At 39.9% G+C, this 27,101-nt stretch overlaps 3 protein-coding genes and 1 long non-coding RNA gene across 6 annotated transcripts; 2 read left to right on the forward strand and 2 right to left on the reverse strand.

Annotated features, from left to right (window-relative positions):
- The first annotated feature begins 117 nt into the window (after positions 1 to 117).
- On the forward strand, positions 118 to 8,541 carry LOC113135599 (NACHT and WD repeat domain-containing protein 2). The gene is made up of 10 exons (XM_026315772.1): positions 118 to 268; positions 421 to 509; positions 1,402 to 1,509; positions 1,968 to 2,174; positions 2,546 to 2,687; positions 2,771 to 2,916; positions 3,047 to 3,394; positions 3,508 to 3,609; positions 4,351 to 5,143; positions 5,282 to 8,541. Exons 1-10 carry the CDS (start codon positions 196 to 198, stop codon positions 8,443 to 8,445), a joined length of 5,172 nt encoding a protein of 1,723 aa, XP_026171557.1. The 5' UTR covers positions 118 to 195; the 3' UTR covers positions 8,446 to 8,541.
- Positions 8,542 to 9,263: 722 nt separating this feature from the next.
- On the reverse strand, positions 9,264 to 10,189 carry LOC117152714 (uncharacterized). The gene is made up of 2 exons (XR_004463192.1): positions 10,039 to 10,189; positions 9,264 to 9,935 (listed from the first exon to the last, which is right to left on the reverse strand). It is a non-coding gene; the product is annotated as an uncharacterized LOC117152714 (long non-coding RNA).
- Positions 9,689 to 20,215, forward strand: LOC113135606 (probable E3 ubiquitin-protein ligase HERC6). Of its 2 annotated transcripts, none has more exons than XM_026315784.2 (23): positions 9,689 to 9,956; positions 11,631 to 11,778; positions 11,905 to 11,981; positions 12,401 to 12,628; positions 13,243 to 13,334; positions 13,501 to 13,628; positions 13,839 to 13,993; positions 14,165 to 14,223; positions 14,390 to 14,481; positions 14,595 to 14,654; positions 14,785 to 14,881; positions 15,069 to 15,249; positions 15,535 to 15,686; positions 15,796 to 15,915; positions 16,036 to 16,134; positions 16,317 to 16,496; positions 17,068 to 17,208; positions 17,396 to 17,562; positions 17,843 to 17,909; positions 18,020 to 18,090; positions 18,403 to 18,586; positions 19,252 to 19,354; positions 19,552 to 20,215. In XM_026315784.2, the coding sequence occupies exons 1-23, from the start codon at positions 9,722 to 9,724 to the stop codon at positions 19,782 to 19,784; spliced, it is 3,069 nt and encodes a 1,022-aa protein (XP_026171569.1). In that variant the 5' UTR covers positions 9,689 to 9,721; the 3' UTR covers positions 19,785 to 20,215. The 2 variants fall into 2 exon arrangements, with proteins under 2 accessions (XP_026171569.1, XP_026171578.1); XM_026315793.2 differs by having other exon boundaries at positions 14,168 to 14,223.
- yif1b (Yip1 interacting factor homolog B (S. cerevisiae)) lies at positions 19,552 to 27,101 on the reverse strand. Of its 2 annotated transcripts, none has more exons than XM_026315813.2 (8): positions 26,552 to 27,101; positions 23,904 to 23,997; positions 23,426 to 23,555; positions 23,170 to 23,274; positions 22,664 to 22,800; positions 22,411 to 22,566; positions 22,184 to 22,277; positions 19,552 to 21,864 (listed from the first exon to the last, which is right to left on the reverse strand). In XM_026315813.2, the coding sequence occupies exons 1-8, from the start codon at positions 26,586 to 26,588 to the stop codon at positions 21,709 to 21,711; spliced, it is 909 nt and encodes a 302-aa protein (XP_026171598.1). In that variant the 5' UTR covers positions 26,589 to 27,101; the 3' UTR covers positions 19,552 to 21,708. The 2 variants fall into 2 exon arrangements, with proteins under 2 accessions (XP_026171598.1, XP_026171589.1); XM_026315804.2 differs by having other exon boundaries at positions 26,543 to 27,101.

The following is a 27,101-nucleotide window of genomic DNA, read 5'->3' on the forward strand; positions in this document are numbered from 1 at the left end:
GTAAACACCCAAGGCTAAAACTTCCTGAGCAGAGCAGGAGTAGAACAGTATATATCCTTGATTAGCAAAGTAGCAATTGTGAATTTGTTTATTTGAGTCTGTAAATATGCTCTTTATTTTTCCTTATACTAACAATAGTTAGTGTAACAAGTATAACAGTAGTAATATTGATTTGGCAAACACTCCAGAGAACAAATGGACCAGTCTCCTTCAAATTCTCCCTGCAGCTCATCCTGTGTTAAACTCTATTTGTGCTCCAACCCAGAGGGTATGTATTCAATTCATGTTATCAAGTATCGGCTGATTTTTCTGAAATTAAAAAAAAAGCAAAAGATGTCTGTAAGTTTATGTGTTGGTCATGTTCTTTTGAGGTGTTTTGTGACCAGAGGTATGTTGTGTTTGTGTTTATTCTCTGTACAGACAGCATTGTAGAGCGCAGAGCTCTGAGAGAGAATGTTTTCCCCAAACTTCGAGAGCATTGCAGACACACACTAGGACTGGACGTGAGGGTGAGTACACACTTCATTTGTGTTGTGTCTTGTAGCAGAACAGGTACTACATTTGTTTTTGAAGTTATACTGGGCTTTTAATACCCTTTCTGTCCTGTAACCACCATAAGTATAAACAGACCACAGTAGTATGCAGGTACTGTTGATGCTACATTTGAACTGTCATATCATAACCTTTTGCACTGTCGATGACTTTTGGAGCTCAGGCGATGATTCACCTATGGCTCACTGGAGGGAACATTATAACTAGCTTTATTTTAACTTTAATTTTGAAACTGGCAAAAGTCTGGTCTGGAAAATAGCTGTTTGTTTGATTGTTTTGTTCATTAAATATTTATTACAATTTGCAATATGGAAGTGAATTATTCTGAAAAGCTTTAGCCAGCAAATACATTTTCCTGCTATCAACAGTAACTCAACAGCAACACACAATCAGAGAGACCTTGTTCATCCATGGCAGACTGCCAACAGTGTAATATAAAAACAAGATTATGTAGATGTGTGTCTTTGTTTTCTTAGACTATTTCCATTGAGGCTTTTATTGTGAAAGTGTACGCACTTCTTCTGAACTCTCCCTAATTAAATTTGACAAAAAGCATGAGCAACAGTAATGTGCCTATAGTGTGTTAGTTTGCGTTCCTCTGTTTGTGTATGAAATCACCTTGGGGCATTTCAACTAGCACATGGTGCCATTTCTACCCAGCGACACATTTAGTTAGAAAATGGAAAAACCTGATAAGGGGCCGATTGTTATTACCTCATTGTGTGCTTTTCACTAACTGAGGCATCAGTCATCTCCCCTCTAGATCTTTTTAACCAGTCACATGTGTTGGTGTGTTTGTATGGGGGTGTATGTATGTGTGTCTGTGTGTGTCTGTGTGTGTGTCTGCAGGTGATAGACCCATTTGAGTCCAGTGATCCCAGTCGTTGGCCAGATGTAAACACCAGACAGCAGCTGATGAAAGAATGCAGAGAAAGCTCAGCCGGTCCTTTTTTACTGGTAAATAAAACACCAGGAATAATGTGAACTACATACACCAAGACCTACACACAAGTAGCAGCACTAAAGAACTATGAGATGCATTCTGTCCTGATACACTAGCTGACTATCAGCTGCAATTACATCATCTTTGTTGAATGCTAATGGTTTTAGTATTATCAGTGCATCTCTTCACGGTTCAGGGGTATACAAGAGTTGGACAGATCATTTGGAAATCATTGGTTGGAACACATCTACACACATTTATACGTGTAATTCAGCTAGTTCTCATCACTCTTGTGAATCATTTCACGTAGCAACTTGCCTAATTGAAAAAGAAATAATTTTTCAGTCATACCAAAAATGCAATCCCTGTGGACAGATCAGCAATGATAAGAAAACAACACCAGCAGCAATCAACAATCAACATCTCCTGTTTATGCTGCTCTTTCCTCTGTGTCCACTTGGCGGTGCTGCAGGCTCTAATAGGGCATCAGTATGGCACAGCCAGTCTGCCCACCCAGGTGGAGGTGTCAGAGTACCAGCTGCTGCTGCAGGAGTGCCAGCAGGTGGGCGTCAGCACCCGAGAGCTGGAGAGAGTTTACCAGAGGGAGGAGAACACCATCCCTCCCTCCTACTGCCTGAGACCTCCACACAGATACAGCTGCTGCACACAAGTGCTTACAGTGAAACGCAACATTCATGTTTCTTTAATTAAGTCAACAGAAGCAAGTTTAGCTGTAGGTGTAAATGCAGCTGCTAATTTTAATATTTGTGGCAGATCCACAGTTTATGCATAGTAGATTAATAAAATTGAATTTCTTCCACAATAAAAGCCATCTAGAAAAATGAATTTCAAGCGAAGCATTTAAAAATATCAGTAAATATTATGAAGTTAAAAATTCTGGGTGCTATTTTGTATCTTATTTCTTTGACAATCATATTTATGTTTTGTTATGTCCTATTTTAGATTATTATTTAGGTTTACCAAATATTAGTCATCACAACTGTTAGACTGAGGTGCTGTTTTGTAAATTGTATGCATGTTTTTTTTTAGCTGTCAGAGATTAAGGAGGAAGAGGAGGTCAAGGTGAAGGCTGAAGAAGAAGAGCTAAGGAAGTTGTTTCAGACCAGTGTGAGTATGTGTGTCCACAGTGGTCTGATGACCCCAGAAAGAGGACACAGCTACTACAGATCAGGTGAGATATAGTGTGTGTGTGTGTGTGTGTGTGTTGTTGTTGTTGTTGTATAATTTTATATACACTTGGCTTCTTCTCACCAGCACTGGATGCAGATCTGCGGTTTGCTCTGGACAACCGTCCTGACACTGACATCGCCAGACACTGCCTGATCTACATCAACAAGGTTGTTAATGCAATAGGAGAAAGAGACAAGAACTCACAACTGCAGCTATTGTCACAGTCTGAGGTAAAAGTCATCCATCATTATTACGTACGTTTTTAAGTAATAATTTTAAATGAGGGCTCATCTTTGTGTATATACCAAGAATAGCTAAATAGGAAATGTTTTGCTATTTATTCATATTTTGTATTTTCAGGCTGCTACCTCAGAATTACTGGCACCCACTGATGGACAATTACTCTCAGAGCTGTGTGACAACTTCCTCCCTGGTCTCATCACTTCCTGCCAGCTTGTAGTCTACACCACCACCACAGAGTGCGACCGTCGCCATGGTTACACAACAGCCAGGAGGCGGTGCTATGCCGAGTCTCTCTGCCAGCAGGTGTACACTGACCTGGTGGTGTTGATTGACAGCATGAATGCCTTAAGACCCAGAGCAGACTCTCACCTCGGTGATGCTTTGGCCAGAGAACAGGCCGAGCAGGAGGAGCTCTGTGACATCTTGCACCGGTTTTATGAAGTCCATCGACCAGAGGAGAAAAAGGTCAGGATCAAGGTTTGATTAGTTAATGACATTCAGAATTTTACATCATTGTGTTGTAAAATTCTGATTTAACTCATAGCATCCCACTGCAGTTTTCTTTACACTGGTTGTAGGTCAGAGCATATGTGGAGCAGAATGGCCAAGGGCGCCCACTAGTGGTAACAGGTGGGCCATGCACTGGGAAGACGGTGCTGCTGGCACACTGTGCTCAGCAGGTAAATGGACAAATAGTCCTACTCTAGTTATTTTTATGCAGCATTTTAATAAAGGCTGTATTCATAAATTTTCTTTTCTTTTTTGTAGTAATAATGGAAGACTTACACAAAATGAATCTGCTACTATTTCATTCATTGATTAATTATCCATCCATCCATCCATACATGATCTATACCTGCTTATTCCTAAACAGGGTCACAGAGATCTGCTGGAGCCTATCCCAGCTCTCTTTGGGTAAAAGGCAGGGGTACACCCTGGACAGGTCACCAGTCCATCACAGGGCCATAACTGATTAATTATTTAAGTCAAATATTTTTTTAAATGCCAATAGTTACATGATTTTAGCTTCTTACACAGAAATATTTGTTTATATTGGTTTACATACTCATCTAGTTAGGGTTTGGACTAAGTAACAAGACTTTTGATTACATCCCACTGGATTCTGAGAACCTGTGATGGACATTTTTTTAAAGACCAGATGATTAATTAAAAATTAATATAATCATAGTCATGAAAATGATTAATTGATGGAGCTCTTAAAATTATTTCAGATAAGTTAACTTTGAGGAAACAAAATATTTTTAACAGTTTAAATATGTAACTAAAGTTCAGGATAAATAAATTGATGAGAAATTGGATTAAACCACCAACAAATAAAAGACTGCACTGCCAAAGACAGAGCTATAGGAATCAGTAGTAAATAATAACATACAAACAGATGCCTCTGCTTTTCTCCACAGATAAAGACATGGCTACCAGACAGAAATCATGTGGTGATCACTTTTTTTTGCAGCCTGTCAAACAACACTTCCGCAAAGCACCTGCTCTCCAACCTGTGTTCTCAAATCTCCAGTCAATATCACAGTGACTCTTTCCCTAAACATGATCCCAAGTTCTTCCTCGGCACTAACCCAGATGATCCTGGCTGTACCACTAACTCCAGAGACTATAAAGCCACCTGTAGCAACACAACTACCCTGGAGCATGTTTCTGACTCTAACATAAACCTCTGTACTGTACCCTGGCCAGATTCTAGAGGTCCCATTTCTGGCACCATAAAACCTGACATTAGTCTGTCTGAACTTAAAGAACGTTTCTCCACAATCCTCTCCCTCCTGCCTTTTCCCAGGCGGACTTTAGTGCTTCTTCTCGATGGCCTGGATCAGCTCGAAAACAACTTTGGTCTTCAAATCATTGAGAGCCTTCCCTCTCCCCTCCCTCCTGGTGTCAAACTCATTCTCACAGTCTCTTCCAACCAAACACAAGTCCTTCAGGCCATCAAACTACATTACCCACAGTGCAACCCACCTCAGTGTGTATCAAAGGACAGTGAAACAAAGTCAGGATATGATTGTGTACAACTAGGATTGGCTGACAGGAAACAGTGTGTGAAGATGTTGGCGTCACTGCTGAGCAGTTCAGGAAGGAGGGTGACATCAGGACAACAGGCTCTGGTGAACCAGGCACTAACCTCCTGTGGCCTGACTCTCTACGCTCAACTCCTGCATGTACACACCTCGCTCTGGCGGTCTGGTATGACTAATACAGTAACCATACATATAGACTCTTAAAGGATAAGGCTGGTGATATTCTGTTTGAGCTAACAAATACCATAAAAAGACCAAAAGCATGACATTTCTCTTATTCTCTCTTCTTTTTGTCTATCTTCAGATTTAGATGTGACCGGGTCATCTCTCCCCAATGGTGTCCATTCATCTATTTCTGCACTCCTGGATCACCTTGAGCAAAAACATGGCTCGTCTATTGTAGCTCGTGCTGTCTCCTACCTCACTCTCTCCAGGACTGGGCTCACTGAGGCCGAGTTTGTTGACCTGCTGTCCAGTGATGATGAAGTTCTGGCTGAATATGTTCAGCGGGGTGAGACCCCTTCCTCCTCTATGAGGGTCCCACAAATTGATGTGGAGAGAGTTTTATTGGATTTGAGGAGGTTTCTTATAAGGAGAACAGTTGCGGGGTCACATGTTTTGTTCTGGATGAGCAGGCATTTCCAGCTGGTAGTGGCTAAGAGGTACTTAGGTACTCATGAGGCCAGGATGGAGATTCATTCGGAGATGGCAGACTATTTCAGTGGTCGATGGGGTGGTGGAAGTGCTAAACCACTTTTTGTTAACCAGAAATCAGAACCAAACAAGGACACTGCTGAAATGAAAATATACATAGACAGGCAGCTACCCAGCCAACCCTTTGTCTTCACGTCTTCGCCCAAAGACATTGGCCAAGTGAACTTGAGAAAAGTCGTAGAATTGCCATATCATTTGCAACGAAGTGACAGGTGGGAGGAACTGGAGGACAAGCTGTTAATGTCACTGAGGTTTCACCAGGCAATGGTTCAAGCCGGACTTCTGTGGGATCTGGTAGCCATCTTGGAGGGTGAGGAAAGCTCATCTCAGGTTCTGTTGTCAAGAGAAAGACTACTCTTAGCAAGCACCTTGAAGGCCTCTGCTTGCTTACTGCAGTCTGCACCTCTGCAGCTGCCCACAGTGATGGAAGCAGACCTCCTTCCGTATCTGGAGGTCTTTCCTGCACTTGAAGGTTATGTCAGAGAGATTAGTCAGGAGAGGAGAATGAGAGGAAGTGGATTAGGACTAACACTGTGTCCAGCTCCCTCCTCTGTTCCCTCCATTCAGTTTTTACAGTGTAACTCCAAACCTGAAGATGTTTCTGTTACAGAAGCAGCTGTGACAGAGTGCGGCGTTGTAGCAGAGATCATGGATGATGGCTCTGCTTGGATTTGGAAAAGTTATGCACATGGTGTAGTTCAACTATCACTGAGCTGTGAGCAGAAGGAGCTGAAGTTTGCAGGAGTGAAGAGTAGTGGTCAGTTTATGCTACTTTCCACACATTGCAACAAGCTTTTCTTGTGGGATGTGACAGGCCCAGAAATGTTTCTAGAGGTTAAAGACACTTTGAAAACAGAGTTTGAGTCAATCCAGCAAACACTGAACAAAGTTGAGGGGTTTGTTGCCAGGAGAAAGTTATTTATATGGTGGAAAGGTGAGAGTTTTGTAAGTGTGTTTGATGTCTCCAGTGAGACTCTGACTCATTTCCATTGTCTGAGCTCTGTGACCTGCTTGGTTTGCTCCTCTAATGGTTTTTACATGTACTGTGGGCAGGAGGAAGGAACGGTGTCTGTGTTTGATATTGAAACGAGCAGCCTGCTTGGCACCTGTTCAAACCCAAACCACAGTGCTGTTGCACTAATAATTCTCAGTGAAGATAAGAGAGAAATGGCATGTGTTGACAAGCTGGGGAATATAACTCTATGGGATGTGGCTGCACAACCACCAAGACTTATAAAAGAAAGCTACACTGGGTGTAAAGCTAACATCTTGAATATAGATTACACTGAAGAAAGTGACACCTTATTGGTGTGTCAGTCTCAACAGGTCACAATGTGGGACACATGTGACTGGGAGTTGTGGGATCAGTTCTTTGCACCACAAGACAGGGCATTCAGTCAAGCTGTGCTTTCCCAGGATGGTCATCTGTTTTTGGCTTTGTTAGACACCTGTACCTTTGTGTTAGTGTGGAGGGTCAACACAGGGGAGTGTATTCTCTCCTTAGAAACAAACAAGCAGCCTCATACTCTCCTCAAAATGGCCTCGGATGTCATTTGTATCACAAGTGATGGCTGCCTGACAGTGTGGGACTCTGGTATGATTGCTGCTGCAGGTACAGCTCTGAAAATGGGGTGTGGAGTGAGGGAAGTAGTGGCCGAACAAACGGGAGAGTGGTTCTATACTTCTGATGGGTCAGAGGCAGTGTGGAGATGGAACTTAGAAAAAGGCTTTCCACATGCTAAATTTCTGCATGACGGTCCTGTGGAAAAACTGCGCCTTTCTCCAAACAGCATCCACCTTGTGTCACTCTCAGCAGGAGAAATCTATGTGTGGCAGACAGAATCAGGTCAGAACATGCTACGTATCAGTGGCAGCAGAGCTACAGATATCCTGATCACTCCTAAGAGTAACTGCGGGGTGTGTGTTTCTGAGCGAGGTCTGTCTCGGGTGTGGAACCTGACACGTGGGAGTATTGTGTGCAGCATAAACTTGTATCTATCTGATGCCCAGGTGTCGCCTGAGAGCACCTTCCTCATTGGCCATCACCGTGGTGACCTGTTAGCTGCCAGCCTTTGGTCTGGCTCAATCAGCAAACGTTTCTCTTGCGTAGAAAGCTCAGAGTGTGTTGTGGCTTTCCACACTCTTCCAGAGTTCCCAGACTTTGTGGTTGTGATGGCCGCCTCAGGGGCAGTGTACACCTGGAATATAGCAGAGGAGACTGTGTGCAGACACTTTCATCTGCCACATATGTTTCACTGTCAGCCACGAGACTTCCACATTGCCTCCACAGGGAGCTACGCACTGTTGTCCACTGACAATGATGCCCTCAACCTCTTAGACCTATGTCAGCTCAGACTATACTCATTAAAAACTGAGGGCCCTGTTGTTAAAGTCTGTCTGGGCAAAACTGGAGACTATGCTTTCTACATATGCCGCACCACCAACCTGGAGAAAAGCGGTGTCTGTTACCAGCACTCCAGGCCCGTCCTCACCGTGGTACGACTCGCAGACGGTGAAAGAGTAGGACGTGTGCATCTGTGTAAGAATCCTTTGACCCTGGTTGTGAGTGAGCAACGTGTGTTTGTGGGCTTTAATGATGGGTCTGTTGGTGTGTATTCTTTCTCAGATGGCATCATCAGTGGGGACGAGTCGATCAGGTGCAGGGACAATTTGAACAATCTCTTGAAGCAATGTCCCTTTGACAGAGCATCACTCAGGTGGCCCCTAGCAACACCAAATATTAAATGGCCATGATATTATTAACTACTGTTAAACATGGGCTGTGTTTTTGTATAAATGTATATAGATGATAAATCTGAAAGCACACAAAGCAAAGAGCTTCAGATGTGACACAAACCCTAACCCTAACCCTAACCCTAACCCAAATTATATGAATATGTAGAGTCTGCTTTGGTAAGTAAAACTACTGCATGTCATTGTGTTCTATGCTTTGGAAGAACATTACATGGTATATTGTATTAAAATCAGACAACAGATAAAAACACATAGAGACGGACAAACACCCACATTCACACCTACAGGTAATTTAGTGTCACCAATTCAACTAACCCCAAACTGCATGTCTTTGTACTGTGGGAGGAAGCTGGAGTAGAACCACAGAGACATGGGGAGAACATGCAAACTCCACACAGAAAGACCCCAGGCCCGAATGGGATTCAAACCTGAAAAATTCTAGTTGTGAGGTAACAGTGTGCAACCACAGACACAGCCACGTTGTATGTTATATGTTATATTTAGCTCCTACTTTTTCAAATTCAAATGTTGTACAATGGCCTCCATATAAATCCTATTCCCACTATAATGAAGAGAAAAGATAACACAAGTGTGACTCTTTTCAGGTTGTCTGCAGATGGATGCACCTTTGTAGAAGACTTTCATTTCTGTGAAAACAAAAGTCAATAACTGTTTGTGTTTTATCAGACTCATTCGTGTGAAATGAAAGTGATTTTATGTCTGTGTCTGTATTGAAAACTGATACCATGACATTTTTCATTTGTAAATTCACTATACTCTTGATAAAAAACACAACTGGCTGTCTGAAGATTGCTTTCTAAAAATAAAATGATTTTATTTTACTTTATCCACTAAAAATATGACATTATTTTATTTTATTTACTGGAGCCTGTTCAAACATTAAATTACATCTATTCTTATTATTTAGTTGAACTTGAGAAAACACAGAGCAGAAGGAAACTTATATCATCTTTTTCTCTAAATCCTCTTGCTCTCATGCTGCCTTTACTGTTTCCCGATAAGCTCGTAAATTGGAGATGTCTGTCCCTTCGTGGTAATTCCCATGATTTCGGTTCAAATGAAATGTTAAACTGTACCCAGGAACAAACTTAGTTAATGTGTTATAAAGTGTTTTAAAAAAAAAAGAGAGATCCATAAATCTTCTAAAGTCCCCGAGAGCATAATTCTACTGGATATTTTAATTAGCTATCATGATATCCCCGACTGCACTTGAAGGCAGCATCAGCTGAGATAAATTGCCATCCCAGAGGCTGCAATGAACACAGGTGGAGACATGCAACTGTACTGTTGGGGAGACAGCTCCAGTGGACAGTTTGGTCCACAGAAAGCCCTCAGTCCCGTGTCCTGGACTGTCCCCGGGGCTATATCCAACATCTGCTGCGGGGAACAGCACACCTTATTCCTGAACAGGAGTGGAGGCGTCTTCTCCTGTGGACACAACTCACAGGGGCAGCTAGGACGAAACAAATCTAAAGATGGAAAGACACCGGGTAGGTAACTCTAAGAATAATGATAATAATCAAGAAGGCAGCGTGTATAATCTCCATGGGATATTCCTAGTGTTTTGTTTACCTGCTGGATTATGTGGTTCCTGTCAATACAGCTTCATTAAAAAAAGGTTTTATTCGAACCTTCTGAGATTTTATTTGCTTTATGCCCCCTGAAAGTTAATAATCCTGGTCGCTGCTCACATTACACAGGCGATTTAACTGCGTCATGTTTCAGTTTCGTTTCCTTTTTATCAGTCAACGAAAGTTACCGAAAAGTGGCCATTTATTTCACGCTGAGTTCATGTACATGCAGAAAAGTCGGACATTCAGGTGAATGCTGCGTTCACCGTTCAGATATGTTGGAGAACTGCAAATATAGGTAAACATACAAAAACACAGAAACGAGAAATATAGATATAGTAGTGGTGGTAATTTTTAAAATAAATATTTCACACACTAAGTAAAAGTAAATATTTTTTACATTGTGATAATTTTACAACTTAATCTACATTATTTGCAATATGTTATATAAGTACATTTGAAAAAGTACAGTAGCCTACTTTCTATTCAGAGTGCTGCCTTTCAGTGTTATATCATTGTTTTATTTTAAAACTGTAACTAATGCTAAGCTACAGTATACACTGCTGTTTGACAGTTATATTTACATCAATATAAAGTATAATATATTATATTATATTATATTATATAAAGTTTTCTAAAATGATAGTACAAGTTCCCCAGTGTTTATTTCTACTATAACCGTCAGCAGCGTTTTATGTTGCACTTGGGTTTGCCTCTACATTTGTCTGTCAGATAAGATGATATTTAGACACAAATCCTTTTTCTTCTTATAGCATTTTTAAACAGGCTCATTAGTTTAGTATTGGACTGATGTTGATGTATGTAAATATCAAGGGTGGAAAGTAATGAATTACATTTACTCACGTTACTGTAATTGAGTAGGTTTTTTTTCTGGGCTTGTAGTTTTTAAAATCTGTAATTTTACTTTGACTTAAGTATATAACTATATGTTTTCAAATCACACCCATTACTGATTAAAAAAGAAAGACAAGAGTCAAACCTCCTCCTGATGCAGCTAAGGAGAGGAGAGTGAGCCTAATGCAGATGAGAAGACTGACGAGCACCTCTGGCCGTATTTGACCTTTTTTGATTATTTGACAGGTAGAACAGTTTGAAACCCGATGCACTTTAAGAGTTTGGTTTTATTTGAGTCAGAGTGACCTGTTTATTTGCACAACTGCAATATTCATGATGATGAAAAGAAGGATGTTACACAAAAATACATGATATGCATTCCCAATATATTTTAAATGTCATGTTATTTTTATGGCACTTTAATTTTGAATGTTTGTTAAACAGAGCAGTAAAATAAATGAAATGTAGTTTCCCAAATGTCATGTGTTGACATGTCTTAATTTCTATGCACTGCAAAGTGACTGACTTTTACTTTGAGTAAATTTTAAATGGGATACTTTTTACTTTTACCTGAGTAGATTTTTACAATGATAATTTTACTTTTACTTAAGTAAAATGTCATCGAAGTAGCAGTTCTTTTACTTGAGTAGTATATTTTTGTACTCTTTCCACATCAGGTAAATATGTATTGATACACTTCCTATCCCAGTTGATTCTCTGTTTGTCATGCCGTGTAAGGCCGTGTGGAAGGACTGGGAAAAGTAGTGACGATAGCCTGTGGTCAGGACCACTGTCTGGCTGTGTGTGCATCTGGAGACGTGTTCTCCTGGGGAGCAGGAGGCGATGGACAACTGGGGAAGTTACAGGATCAACTGTACAGAGCAAGGCAAGTTCTCAGTCTGTGGAATATATGCAACTGCATGAACATAACCGATCATCAGTGGACAGTGGTTTAAAATGCAAAGCTTTTTTTCCCCCTTTTTAAACCTTTGATTGTCTCATCAACATGCAGTCGGGTGCCCATACCTCTGCCAGTACCAGTGATTCAAGTTGCTTGTGGGAAGTCACACTCCCTGGCATTGACTAAAGGTAACACTGAACACACTGATGGCAGCTTTGTGTGTTTATACTGGACATTTATAATCAATTTTACTTATGTGTAATGTTTCATATATATATCAGCATGTCTCCAAGTCCAGTTTTCCAAGTCCCTGTCCACAAATGAATGTTTTTATCAGCAGCAGCAGCAGCAAACTACAACTTTAACATTCAACTTATAATAACATCCCCAAATCTCAAAGAGACCATCCTGTTTAAAAAACATATAGAAACATCATCTCAGTGTTTCTGTTGTGCATTTCATCAACATTTCATTAAACTAGAAGAGAATCAGATAAATAGCCAGTGAATTATTGTAACTAATAATCCCAGTAGGTTCGTTTGTTACACACTTTTCCCCACAACTAGAGAACATAGAGATATTAAAGTTTTTCTTTTTTATTTTTCAGGAGGAGATGTCCTGTCATGGGGTTTGAACAGTCACGGCCAACTGGGTCTGGGGAAAAATGTGCCACTGCAGCCCACACCTGCTTTAGTGTTTGCACTGTCTGGTGTAGCAGTTACCCAGATTTCAGCAGGGGGGTCACACACTCTGTTCCTCACACTCTCATCCCTGGTGTACTGCTGTGGAGCCAATAAAATGGGCCAGCTGGGCCTCAACAGGATTGATGAGAAAGGTACAAATTATTTGACTTTACTCACAAACTTACTTGCATTACTATTATACTTAAGTTAAAGAAACTGTAGGTTGTGAACATGAAGTATAAATGTTCATTTGCACGAAAATAGAAAATAATATTCAAAATTAACTGCAAACTTATTTTTTCATCTTAAAGGTCCAATGTGTAATATTTAGAGGGATCTGTCAGCAGAAATGTAATATAGTATTCAGAAATATGTTGCCATTTGTGTCTAATTAGAGGAAAATACCAACTGTTGCATTTTGTTAATTTTAAATTGAGCTTTTTAAATCTACAATGGAGCAGGTCTCCTTTCAGAGAGGCAGCCATGTTGTGCTTCATGTTTCTACAGTAGCCCAGAATGGACAAACTAAACACTGGCTCTAGACAGGGAATCATGTTTTGTTTTAAGTAATGGCCACCGTACCCACGCTCACACATGGAAACTTTGGGGATAGAAAGTTGTGTTCCGTGATCTCACCACTAGATGCAGCTAAAGCCTTCATATTTTACACATTGGACCCTTAAATCTCAAAAACCTACCATAGGTTTTATTATTATCATTGTGAAATGAACAAGCCAGTTTGGTCTTTTCTTCTCATTTCTAACAGGCAGGTTCAATATCTGTATGGTACCTGCCCTGAGACCTCTGGGTGTCTCCTTCATAAGCTGTGGAGAGGCACACTCTGCTGTGTTAACTAAGGTACAGACTTCACTAAACCTGTCAGCCTGGTTCTCCACTTTAAACAGTGCTTGGTTTTGCAGAATGTGACAAAATGTCTGACTTCATCCAGTGATTAATCATTCAACTGTAAATAGAATTAGTGTTGTTTCTCATGATATTATGTGAAGCTGTGGCTGTTCCCTAGGATGGCAACGTTTTTACATTTGGAGAGGGAAGCCACGGTCAGCTCGGTCACAACTCCACTGCTAACGAAGTGATACCCAGACTGGTCAATGGTCTGGATGGACCTGTTTCACAAATTGCATGTGGCAGGTAACAATGTGGAGGGTCCTTATGTGCTCATCATTTAATATAGACATTTTTCTTTTTGCCAGTTTTTAAAAACACAATTTAAAGTTCATGATTATAATCTCTTGGAGTAGCTCTAACTAGGGAACCTGAATTAAATACTTGAAGTAATTTTACTATGTAGAAAACATTTGTCATGTCATGTTACTTTTTAAATTGGTTCTTGTCTCTCAGGTGTCACACACTGGTTTTGGGCTGCTCTGGCCAACTGTGGGCTTTTGGTGATGGGGTCAAAGGGCAGATTGGAACTGTGCGACCAGAGGGCAGTCTGCTTCCTACTCTGATTCAACTTCCATGGATTAATGGCAGTACAGCAGCCATACCCAGTGGTATGTTTGTGTGTAGACATATGCACAATAAGGAATATGGTGTGTGTATCCATCTTTGCTCATGTTTAATTTGCCTCTTTTAACCATCTAATCACCACATGATGCAACAAGGCAGATGAAGGTTTGAGGTAAAGATATTCCTTATCTCAATCTAATCTGTTTTTATTTAAGCAGACTTGAAAATATCAGCTGGGTGGAATACAAACTTCATTTACTGTTCACAAGCGCAGGTAATATATTTAACTAATTACAATTTTAATGAAAAATAAAATGTAAAAAAAAAAAAGCATGTATTCAGATGGATGTTTTGTCCCTGTGCGTCAGTTGTTATTTAATTAAAGTCTGTTCTGTTTTATTTATTGGCTGCCAAAAACTTTTTAAAACCTCGTTTTTAAGAACTTGGATCAAGGACACATCACTGGGCGGCTTGATGAGACAAAACTACAAAATTGGCTGTCAATGAAACATGGCAATGAACAGACAAAGAGGTAATTTATCATATTATATATCTGCATACATGTATATGAAGTATTCTGTTAGATTCTGTAACTGCAGTGTGTATAAGGCGTACCCAGTGCTTTTCTCTCTTCTCTTCCAACAGAGAAATAACTTCAATGTTTCTGACAAGTTCAAGTCTCGTTGCAAGTTTCACAAAAGCCAAGTAAGTCCTTTCATTGGCTGCTGTGATGTTTTAGTAGCAAAATCAGTCACAACGTCCAGGTCAAGGAAGTAGGCTCAGAGAACTGATACTGTCACTTTCTTTAGTTTTAATGCTTTGCCTTTGTTGTCAGTGGGCTCCCACCCGAAGCAGGAGCTTTAACTGTGGACCTGGAGGCAGCCAGCCAGACTTTTGACCAGCTGATGGCAGTACCATGGATCAAAAAATCAGTTAACAACCTTCAAATCATTTTCACACATTATCATTGTCTTTTTTGGGCGGGGGATTTAATGAGCAAACCACAAGGCTCTTAAACTCTTTTATCCATGAATATTTTGTGCGAAATCCCACTGAGCATATTGATTTGAAAGAAATGCAGGCTGTGTAAACATTTCCCTGGATCTGTTTTCCATTCAGGTAAACCTAAATGTCCTGGTGGACTTGCTTTATGATTCAAAAACTGTCCTGAAGTCTCCAGAGGTCCTCCTGATTCTGCTGACATGCCCTCTTCTACAAGAGGACTCTAGCGTCATGAGCAGTGTGTTGGCTCTGGCAATCATCATTGAAAACCTGAACGAGAAGACTCTGAAAACACTGAGTAAACAGCTACAGAAACATTTCTTTTTTGTCTTTTTGTCCCAGACCCAGAGAAATAAATGACCATTAGTAGAAACCACAAATTTCGACATCGAAATTTCAAGAGGGCTTTGCAAAATAAAAAATATATTTGGATTTTTCCATTTAAGTTTCTAATTATATCTATGTGCTACATAGTTTTTACATATTCCTATTTAAAATCGTTCCCTCTTGAATATGTGAAGAAAGTGAGATGTTCACCTGATACATGCTGAATCTAATGTTTGTGTTTTGTTGTGCTCTGCAGAAAGCTGGTGGTCTTCCCTGCCCCCCGCCATACTGATGAAGCACATCTTGGTCTTCAAAAATGGCCTGGCCTTCATGCTGAAAAATGGCCTCTTGGCAACTCACAACCCAGGAGTCAAATTCCTGCTGAAAGTCCTCAAGCTACTCTACAAAGTCAGTGCTGTGTGTTTTTATTTCAGTAGCTTTAGTGCCGTATCTATGGTAATATCTTTCTATGTAGAGTGTCTGTTCTTTTTTTTATAATGGAGATATTTTTTTACAGGCAAATAAAACTGGAAAGTCCTACAAAGTCCCACTGAGCACCTTTTACGTAGAGGAAATCGTTGGTAATGTGCAGCCATTCGAAGACGTCACGTTTTGGTGGAGATTTTCTAAAGTGGAGGTAAAAACACAGTTCAGTAACCTGTCCATTTGTCCTGAATAGTTTTACTTTTTTTTTTTTTTTTTTTTTTTTTTTAAGCTTATTGGTGAAATTATGTTTTGGTTGATTTTCTTCTTAAAGGACGACAAAAACACACCTGCCATTTTCTGCCGCTACCCATTCCTGCTCACTCTGATATGCAAGGTGGCAGTTCTTAACATCTTTGCATACGTAACAAAGGTATGTGTTAAAAAAACAGATCATTTCTAAACGTTTTACTAAAGGTCTTCATTGATGACACTGGCTAATACAACTGAAGTAGTTTCTGAATTGAGCATTCATTTTAAATAATATTTCATGTACTCTACTGTAGTGTATGATTTCAGAAGATTTCTTTATAAAAAGGGTTTTTGTTATTACAGGAAGTGCATCATTTCATTTACGACATGACTTTGGCGTGGCATGATCAATCATTGGTAAATCCCACAGACGCTCCCCCACCTCCAGTTTTCCAGCTAACTCTAAGACGAACCCACCTGGTCGAGGACGCCTTCAGACAGCTCGCTGCAGCCGACCACTGCGCCTTCAAACGGGAGCTTTTGGTAAATATGCCATCAAAGCCTTGCCAGCCTTAGTGTTCTGAAACTAAATTCGGTACAGTAACTTTGTCTTCTCATCACTTTACTCCGGGGTTATTAAAGGGTTAGTGCAGCAATTTAGCTTTGCACTTTAAGTTGAAATAATAAAATTTTGTTATATAGCAACTTATTAAAAAAAAAAGTTAAGTTTAATAGCATCTTCAACTTCAGCTTTAATTTTAGTGCAAAGTCTGTACACACTCCATAACAATACCAAACATCAGCATGAAGAATGGAATCAGACTCACAATAGCACTTCACAAAGGGCAGATAAAATACAAAGAAGACAGATTAAGGTATTATAATAATATGAGAAAGACTTGTGATGAATGCATTTTTAGGACTGAACATACTAATTGTGGTTCCTGGTATAATAGAACATTAACAATACTGAATCCTGCACTTCCTATAACACAACATAATGGCATTTTTTTCCAGAGCCTGAACAATGTGTGCGACTTACTGTGTAAAATCAGTGGAGTGCTACAAAAATGTGTTCAAGGACACTTCAGAGAGTATTATTTTGTCCTCCTAGGTGCAGTTTGTGGATGACAGGAAAGTGATGAACGTCAACAATAATGACTTCTTCCTCTATTTGTTTGATGAGCTCATGTCTCCCGAGTCTGAAATGCTCATGTACAACGAGAGCAAGACGCTGGCCTGGTTCCCCCCCAAGGTAAGACCAGTTCATTCACATACTAGTCCTTTGGTTAAAGCCAACCCATGAATATCTATAAGCATCTGGAACTGTTACTTCCTTGGATCACTTGAATCTTTGTAAACTGGATCATCCTGTGTAAACTTGGTCAATTATTGAAGGATACTTGATCATAATAGATTTTTTTATTCACTATCCAAAACAGCCAAAAGTTGAGGAGAAGAGTTACTTCCTGTTTGGCGTTCTGTGTGGCCTGGCTCTTTACAACCGCAACATCATAAACCTGCCCTTCCCACGGGTTCTCTTCAAGAAGCTGCTCGGGGTCAAACCCACGCTGGATGACATGAAGGAGTTTGAACCTGTAATAGCAGAGTAAGCTGGAGTTTCAGTTCACGGCTTTATTTTGCATGTAGGCTAATTTCCACATAATTAGATATAAATAAAATGAAAATGTATTAAAAATCTACACTCACTAACCTGTGATGATGATCAGATGAATTGAAAACACGTTTGTATACATATACTATTCCAAATTAAACCTACAGCACATTTAGTTGTGCAAACAGTGAAGAGGTCTGAGTACTGAAACTGGTGTTAGACAACGTGCAGGATGTGATTGTCAGATGAATCTTTCCCTGTGGTGTGTCTTCAGGTCTTGGCGGTGCATGTTGGAGGATTACACTCCTGATGCAGTCACAGAACTGGCGACTACCTTCACTGTAGGTTCACTAAATCACAGCAGGAATGACTGCAAGTGCCATTTCAGACTTCAGCTGTTTTTTACTCGTGTTGCTGCAATATTCCTAAATATAATAATTATTTTATGCAGGTAAGCTGGGGTGGTGAGGACGCTGAGCTTGATCCAAATGAAACTGGCAAACCTGTGACAGGGGCAAACATGTATGTTTAAAAAAAGTTGTTTGAAGTACAGTTATGTGGGGTATTATTTTTCTGTTTCTCTGCTATACACTCCTATTGTTTGTCATTTTGTTTGCCATCTAACAGTTTTAGACTTTGTGATCAGTAAGAAACTAAGCTGTTAATAATACAAGATTTCAGACTTAATAGAAAGGCCATAATTTGAGATGTGTAGCAAGATAATGTAGTAAAGTCAGTTTGCACTCCTCTTAATAGCATAATAATTGCATCACTTGGGGAGAAAGACATTCACATATGCCATCATCACAATTCTTTTTGTGTGTCTGTTAACAGAAAAGAGTTCATAGCTGCTTTTGTCAACTATGTCTTCAACACGTCAGTGAAGGGAGCGTTCGAAGCGTTCAGCAGAGGGTTTTTCAAGGTGTGTGACATCGACGTGGTGGAGTTCTTCCAGCCAGAGGAGTTGCAAGCAGTCATGGTCGGCCAAGAGAACTATGACTGGGAGGTGTTCAAGCAGGTGTGTTGAAAGCTACTAGACTGCTTTAGAGTCATTAAGACAGAGATAGTAAGATAGTAAAGATAAAACAATACAGCAATCTTACACACCGAGATCTACCTTCAAACCCATGTTTCACATTTAGACCAGATGCCAAGAATATCACATTAACGATGATTTTAACTTTAAATACATCTACGTATAATCACACATAAATCAAGATTGACTTTATAAGCCAATTAGTTACAAAATGTACAGTATGTGTATATCACTCCTCACTGCTTATCTATTCATACCACAGTATACTAAGTTTTAAAGATGTGCTTAAAACTTGAGAGGGGTTATATGTTTGTTGTGAGCAGGAACTGTTCTGTGTGTGTTCAAGCACTTGCTGAAACATCATCGACAGTGTGTGAAATTGAGTTTTCTCACCACAGTAACAAAAACATGAGGGTGACCTAACGACCATCATGATGGATTGATGGAGTCAGCAAATCTTTAACTGATTCTGTACCAATGTTACTGTGTCAGTGGTCTAAGACTGTGATATATATGGACAATATTCTGCATTAACAAAAAAAAATATGTAGTTTGTAGGAAGATGGCAAACCAAACAAAACACATGACCATTTAATTTAGAAGCCTTATTGGATTTCTGTTCACAATTGTTTTTATTTTTCAAACAGAACACAGTTTACGAAGGAGACTACTATGCCGGGCATCCAAACATTGTCACTTTCTGGGAGGTGTTTGAGAATCTGAGAGCAGAGGAAAAGAAAAAATTTCTTTGTAAGTATTTTAAATCATTGTGCTTATTATCACTGATCAAATTTTAACAGTGAAGTAGTGGTCTGTCAGTTTCATGAAGAACAGAAATTTTTAGATTTGTGTTCCTGTGGCAAGATACAAACTTTTTTTTTTTTTTTTAACTGGATACTTCCAGTAATCACTTTACCAGCTCATGTCTTTTATGGTTTTGTCACCAGTGTTCCTCACAGGCTGTGACCGTGTACCCTTCCTGGGCATGGAGAGCATAAAGATGACAGTGGCGATCTTGCCCGCTGCCACTGAACTCCATCTGCCAGAATCCCTCACCTGTCATTTTCTGCTACTCCTGCCAATCTATGAGAGATACCCGGTTGAGAGGACGATGCGGACCAGGCTTCTTCAGGCTATTAATCACAACAGAGGTTTCTCAAAGAAAGACAGACTGCAATAAGATCGTTTTACACCACTTGCACATTGTAGGTTTCAGTCGTATTCGCTAATGTTAACTTTCTGTGGTGCAGTCTAGAGTTACTTCACATAGTAGTAGTTAAGTAGTTAGTAGTTAAGCATTATTCATTACACTGTGGTGAGTCACAAATCAAAATATGTACTTTGGCCATGCCAGTGACTCTACAGGCTGCAGTTGTTAGGTCACTGCCATTGCTTCCAGTCACTGCTACATCCTACCTGAGACAATAACCTCCTGTCACTTTATCATAACATTATTAGCATTAAAAACATTAAGAGTATTAAAAACGCTTTCTGCTTAGGTTATACCGGCTTTAAATTTTGCGGATGTGCGTAATTTTAAAAAGCAGTAGAAATGTGTAATATTGAGTCATTTGTACTCTAGCTACCGAACAATAAACATCCTTCACTTCAGTAATGCCTTGAAGTTTATGTTCTAGTTGAGGCTGTTGAAAATTTAAGGTACGTTCACACCACAGACCACCCATCAAAATGCAACTTTGTAATAACCAAGATGCCAAGTAAAGAGGAGGACATGAGAAAACCCACAAAGACACAGAGAGCATGCAAATTCCACATGGAAAGGCCTTGGGAGTCAAACCTACAACCTTACTGCTGAGGCAATCAAACACTTCAGTTGCTCCATCAATCAGCCTTTATTTGTGTCTTTTTTTTTTTTTTTTTTTTTTCCATACCATGTCAATGGCTTCATTTAATAGGCTGTATATTTTCAGCCTACCTTAACAGTGAATGGAGCCGAGCCATTCATTATTAGTCACCAATCAATTACCTGCTACCTAGAATTACTCTGCACCTGTGTGATTCACATTTAAATGAGCTCCTGTCCAAAAGCAGATTTTTTTTTTTTTTTTTGGTAGCTTGGTTAACTGAGCATTTCAGCATTAAGCTTAATCTGAGGAAAATGCAACAGTCCTGAAATAATTCAACTGAGTGCGAATCTTACCCTGCTATAGAAATCATTTGTAATAATATTAGATGACTTACAGGTACAGCACAAGTAAACATTTCTGACAACTAAATCATTTCACATATCTCAAGGAGACTGGGACAGTCCCCTCAGAACAGACCACCTCGCCTCTTCCCTTCCGCCTCTTCCATCTGACTTTCAATACAAAATGCAGTAAATTTACTTTTTTTTTTTAAAAGGATATCAAAATCAACTAATTGTGAGGTCTACACCTTAATGTCATTGTGGCTTGATATTGCTGTTCAAGCGCTGTCAGGCAGCAAAGGCTCACACACGTATCAAAGCACATACATCAGGAAAAAACATAAAAATCACGGTGATACAACATCTGCACTTTTCAGATCCAACATTGACAGAACAGTGTGCTGTGAAACAAACAGACCAGAAATTAAGTAATTCTAGTCAAAAGAACCGCTTTTAAACCTGGATTTAAGTTCTTTACCTTAAGTGGATGCTTGGTGAGGTTAATGTGCTTTATGTAAGTGAGCTCAGAAATATCACTTATGAGTAATGAAATGGCAGCAATGTCTGCAATAATACTTTCTCTAGACACAAAAATACATAAATATTACTAAAAAACATAATTTAATAATTATACAGTATAGAAAAACTTAAAGCCACTTACTCTTGCTACAAATCTTTGAAGACATTACATTAAAAAAAAAGAGAAAAAGGCCCGGGGTTGTGCTAAGAGAGCAAAGACAGTAAAGCCTCACGTTTTCTCCTAATCGTCTTTTTGTTTTGCTCCATGCATGGAGCGAGTTTTATGACTGTGTCGATTTGTGTTTACCTCTGGAAAAGTGATGTGAGGTCCGGACAACAGTTGTGTGTTGTCATTCAAGTCCAGCTTCTCTATGTATGGGGAGGGACAGTCCAGTTCATCTTCTATACAAGTGAGTGAATGTGTGTGTGCCAGGTTTTATCTGATGAGGTGGTAGGTAAGCCAGTACATGAAGACTGGTTGTGCTGCTGCGATGGACATAGTGAGATACATTCTCAGCTGGTTTCTAGCTCCTCTCACCAGCCGACCCTCTGCCGCCGCCTCAGATAACAGTTTCAGGCGCAGAGTGCGGATCTGAGAAGAGAAGATTTTTAGATTCTTAGACAACTTGTCAAAAAAAGTTAAACATGCTGTAAATGAGCTGAATCATCTGTACTGCTTGACTGCTGAAGAATTAGTCCAACAATTTGTTTGCTTTGCAAATGAAAATGCTGATTTTTACATTAGTGAAGATGAAACTTTTGTGTGTGTAATTATATTTATCACTTTTATTTAAGCCATCATAACCATCAGTCGATACTGCACCCGTCTAATCCTGGTTTTGTAAACAGGAAATCTGTCTACTTAGAACAATAATTAATACTCTGGAGAGTTAGTACACACTTGTACTCACCATAAAGACAAAGATAGCAGCACAGCACCACAGCAGAGAGAGATAATATGCTGGCCTTCCAAACAAGAGGCCTGCTACTACACCTACAATCATCCTAAAGAGAGAGACAGGAGAGACAGACATTCACAGTTTAGCCATGACGTCCACAGACCCTTAGCGTTGCTACACTAAGAAAATGAAAACAAAAATAACAAAATGGAGACAAAAACACTGATATAGCTACATACCCAACATATTTATAGCCAGAAAAGGCCAGCAGGTCTATGGTCGTGAGGTCTGTATTTACAGTCACAAGGTAGAGTGACAACAGAACAGCCAAGACTTCCATAATTAACCACACGAACGCTGAGCTGGCATGAACTCCCAACAGCTCTGGGGAAAACCTGACGGGTGCACAAAATTATACAACAGGAGCTCAGCATGTCTTTACCAATCCTGTATCACCACATCGCCGGGACAATAAAACCTGGACACATGTACCTGTTCTGTGTGCCGAGGGCCAGTCCAGCCACCAGGATGTATGTGATGAAGCCCATGGCAGGAATATAAAGATCAGGGGCGTTCACATCAAAACGTGGAGCAACAGGAGTGTCCTGCTGGTAGCTCACCTCCCAGTTCTACAACACACATGATCACACACATAAAACCTGCTTAATTCTTATAGAATCAAGTTTGGGCTGATAGTATGTAGAATCTGACAGGTCTATGACTTTCAAAAGAGACTTCTGGTTGACATCTGCAGACTTTTCCCACTGAAAAAACATCTAAAAGACCCATAAAAACATATTTGTGTGTAAAGATTTAAGACAGAGGGTATGTGAGCTGAAAAACACATACTGAAGTTTGGTTTACTTTTTCAATACATTTGAAACTGTAAGAACATCAGGCAGAACTACAAGCACATATTTCCACAGGCACAGGATTGTCTCTACTCTGCAGTGTCATGGCTGACATAACTTACATTTGGTAGGTGTAAGCAGACTCACCTCGTGCATGTAAGGGAAAACTAGAAGGCCCAGCTTCTTGCCCACATACACCGTATCAACAGCAAAGTAGTATTTCAGCTTAGAAATTGGGATGAACCTGTCCAGCTGAAACAAATAAGCATACAGACATTTATGTATTATTCTTTTGTGTATATATGTTACAGGCTATTTTTAATGCAGCCTCTCTGGTCAGCCTGATTTTGCCTTGAATTGAAGTATAATTTGTGGAAAGGAAATATCTGTGAGTCAGTCTTACATTCTTGTCCACCATCTCTCTCCCCTGGGAGGCCAGTGAACTGCCATACGCCATAGCCAGGTTAGACATGGGTTCTGACAGAAGTGCCTGGCCAGGAAATCCTGCTCCTTGTGGCCCAGCTTGCTGGCTCCTGCCAAGATGATAAAGGAAAATGCAGTATGATCATATGGTCAGCTCTATTGCAAGCAAATAATGAAATCAACTACAGAACTGAATTAATAGAAAGATAATTAGGATGTTCTTTTTTCTTTCTCAGAGATTAAAATGTAGCTTGAATTCACTCCTGAATTACCCTCATGTTTCCTGGATCTAATACAGGATACAAACATACAAAATACAATAAAATTTTCTGTAGTGAAAGCATGTCCATGAAACATGTCTGATCAAGTTTGCCTAAAAGTGTGATTTACACTGAGCTGCTGCTGTAAAACGACATGTTTGTTCTAGCCTAATTCAGACTTGCTGTCAGGGGTCTCACCTATTGGGTGCCTGTGATCCAGGCCCAGCTCCACTTGTATCCTCAAACAACTGGCTGCCATCCACGGAGCTATTCCTTAGACGCATAATCGGTTCTGGATGACATGTTACAGAAAGAGATATGTCAAACACAGGAGCAGATTTGTACTTCTTGAATCACTTCTACAGTTTTGGGGGATGCACTGATCAGAATTAGCAAAGCAAACATCATGGCTACAGTCACAAGGACAAAATAAAATAAAAAAAAGAAACCAGACATTTAAGACCAGTCTATCAGCAAACCCAGAAGCCTTGCAGACATGCTGATGGTCGTTGTTAGAGAAATTAAAATGTTTACCCTCCTGTGACCTGATCCACCTTACTTTAGTAGAACTGAAACTCTTCTGAATAGGGCCTATTGTGTATTGTGGAAATATAATTGTTGCTCTCAGTGAGCACAGTTGCTCTAACCTTGACTATTTGATAAGGGCCCAGATGTCTTTCTGTGTGAAATCACCTCCCTTTTGTGTTACCATGAAAACTGATGTGTTGGGCTGCAAACAGCCAGTGACCCTCATGCTGTACCAAGGTGCTGTGTGACTGTTACTCCTTGCAAGTAAAAACTCTATATAATCTTACCGAAGTTCCTCTGAGTCTATTTGTTAAAAGAATTTACCTAACAATCCTCAAAATGGTCAACATTATATGTAATACTATATGCATGCACAAACACTAGAGGAAGGTTTGGGTTGTGTGTGATATGACAAAGTTAGATCGTGACGGATTAGAACAGAGTGACGATCTACCAGAGCAAAGAGATCATAGCATCCTCTACAAGGCACAATCTATTCTTTGCAGTTCTTGAACACAAAGACAGAAGTTTTTTCTCAGCCATCACACTATTTGCTAGTCTACTTCATGCCTATCTGACCAACCAACTATAGAGAACTACAGGCAATACTGTAGATTTTTTTTTTTTTAACTATAATCCCAGTTTAATTCAGTAGTGGGAAACTGCTGCTGAAAACAAAAATGAGGATTTGGTGTCTAAAAAGAACTCCACCTCAGTCTCATATGGAATTAGTTTATCTCTTCCTGCAAACATGGTTCACACATTGGATGGAAACACTACAAAAGTTTTCAACCACCTAAAGAGAAAGTATGCTAAACAGTATTCAAAGACACCACAGCTACAGGTGTATTCACACCTGAGCAGTTGTTCTGAAACAGAGAGCGCCTCCGACAGGGTAAAATCTAAGTGGACAGTCGCTGCTTCTTATGAAGAGAGTGGATCTGTCGAATATCGAACTTCAGAGTGGTCATTCAAGACCTGTAGAGGTTCGTTTACAGTGTGAACATAATCGACACAGCAGACGGGACAACAGACCCATAACTGTGGTTCACACTCCAACGGAGGGGGCAGTAATGCACCCGTTTGTCAAGCGTCAACCAAAACAAAAGAAGAAATAGAAGAAAGGTTTTTTCCGTTTTGCTCGTTTAGCGAACACTGGCGCATTAGACAGAAACACAACGAAACAAACTAGTCACATATGTTGCTGTAATTTGTTTTTCCCAGGTAAACAACTTAATATTTATATGGCGGTTGGCCAACAACGTATGGTGCATTATTACTGCCACCTTCCCTGACTTTTGCATTTTAAAACAATAATACTATTGTGTAAACCCCATGTTACCTTAGGAAAGAAGCCGACTGCTCAAAGTAGTTGTTTTTATATAAATGAAATAGTTTGGTTGTGCTTTTCAAAAGTCAGTGTAATAAAGAATCGTTATAAAGTGATTGTGATAAAATCGCGATTGTGATTTTACTATAAAAAAGTGGTATATTTTTTCCATATTTCCCACCCTTAGTTTAGGCTGGGCTGAATAGCCTCAAAACAACCTTTGCATCCCTATTTTTCAAAGTCTAGTTTTTTTTGCATATTTCAGACATGAAGCACTTTCAAACACCAGCTCTTTAACTCCAAGCCCTGAAGAACTGATCGGATTATCACACACTGATCACAAGAGCAGATTAGATCATCGACAAACAGCAGGCACCGATGTAGCAGACATTGTAATGGCTATGACATAAAGCCAACTGGTCGCTACTAGATCCACACAGAAACAGGCTTAAAGATGCAGCTGATGCATCTGGAGAACAGATGTTTTAGGAGCCTAAAATACGTTTAACACTAAATCTCAGTGGTTGTCTATATATTTTCATTGCTAACCTTAACCCACCCTGGACTGAAGCTTGAAAACAGAAGCTTTAATGCTAAGAAATGTAAACTACATGTACCAGCACAAACACAGCTTCATAAAGCACCACACTTTGCCCCTCCTCCGAAAACCTGCCCCATAAACCGGGGACACAACCGGCTAAGCTAGCCTGCCCACAGCTTGGTACATTAGCTATAGTTAGTTAACATTGTTAACTTAGCTGTTAGTGGGTTGGACTGCTAAATGCGCTTTATCTTCCAAGTTGGATTACGTGACCAGACGTGTTGGTGTCTGTGCTTTACGAGCTGTTAGTTGTTTGCCTTAACCAGGTGAACTGAGCGAGCTAACCTCATCTTCCATTTCCGTTAGCCTGGTATGGCAGAAAGCTACCACATGCAGCCGCTAATTTCAAAGACCGATTTGATCCATAAAGTCACGTACGTAACTTACGCTGTCTGAACCCAGTCTGAGGCGCAGTATAATCCATTGAGGCCAATGTAAAGGCAGCGGTGGCTGTCAGATTACCAACTCTGCAGAGATGAGGCTGATACTAGTTAAAACAGGGAAGTTTGAGTCATTCATAAAATTTACACGGAAGTTCTTCTTCTTCTTCTTTGCTCTTTAAGACAGGTTACAAACCGAATATCGCCTCCTGCTGTTATTACGTCGAAATGTCCATCCTGCAGGAGCTCCTGCTCTGACCTTAAAAAACTCTAAGTACATTTACTAAAGTACAGTAGGTGCAGTTTACGGTAGATTACTTAAATATGTTTCCATTTTATGAGACTTTATAGATCTGCACTGTGTTTCAAATATATACACAACAGTATGAAACAATAGAACTCTCTCCATCAACTTTAAAAAGTACTTATTATGTATTAGCAGCAATAAAGGTCTAAAAAATCCAGTAATGTATTACTAACAAAGGTCATTCTGTATAACATGTAGTCCTACTAGTGTTATCCCTGTTAGCTGAGATTAATGAGGAGCTGCGTTTGCA

This window comes from Mastacembelus armatus, chromosome 13, assembly GCF_900324485.2.
Source record: "Mastacembelus armatus chromosome 13, fMasArm1.2, whole genome shotgun sequence".
Lineage (NCBI taxonomy): Eukaryota > Metazoa > Chordata > Actinopteri > Synbranchiformes > Mastacembelidae > Mastacembelus > Mastacembelus armatus.

Coding starts and splice junctions, on each gene's coding strand:
- yif1b (XM_026315804.2), bottom strand. CDS start 26,588: ATGGATTATACTGCGCCTCAGACTGGGTTCAGACAGCGTAAGTTAC. Junction 22,567..22,663: donor GCCCTCGGCACACAGAACAG/GTACATGTGTCC, acceptor TGCACCCGTCAG/GTTTTCCCCAGAGCTGTTGG. Junction 22,278..22,410: donor TCTGGCTATAAATATGTTGG/GTATGTAGCTAT, acceptor CTCTCTCTTTAG/GATGATTGTAGGTGTAGTAG.
- LOC113135606 (XM_026315784.2), top strand. CDS start 9,722: ATGAACACAGGTGGAGACATGCAACTGTACTGTTGGGGAGACAGCTCC. Junction 16,135..16,316: donor TCTTTGCATACGTAACAAAG/GTATGTGTTAAA, acceptor TTGTTATTACAG/GAAGTGCATCATTTCATTTA. Junction 16,497..17,067: donor CCTTCAAACGGGAGCTTTTG/GTAAATATGCCA, acceptor TTGTCCTCCTAG/GTGCAGTTTGTGGATGACAG.
- LOC113135599 (XM_026315772.1), top strand. CDS start 196: ATGGACCAGTCTCCTTCAAATTCTCCCTGCAGCTCATCCTGTGTTAAA. Junction 2,688..2,770: donor ACACAGCTACTACAGATCAG/GTGAGATATAGT, acceptor TCTTCTCACCAG/CACTGGATGCAGATCTGCGG. Junction 3,395..3,507: donor ATCGACCAGAGGAGAAAAAG/GTCAGGATCAAG, acceptor CACTGGTTGTAG/GTCAGAGCATATGTGGAGCA.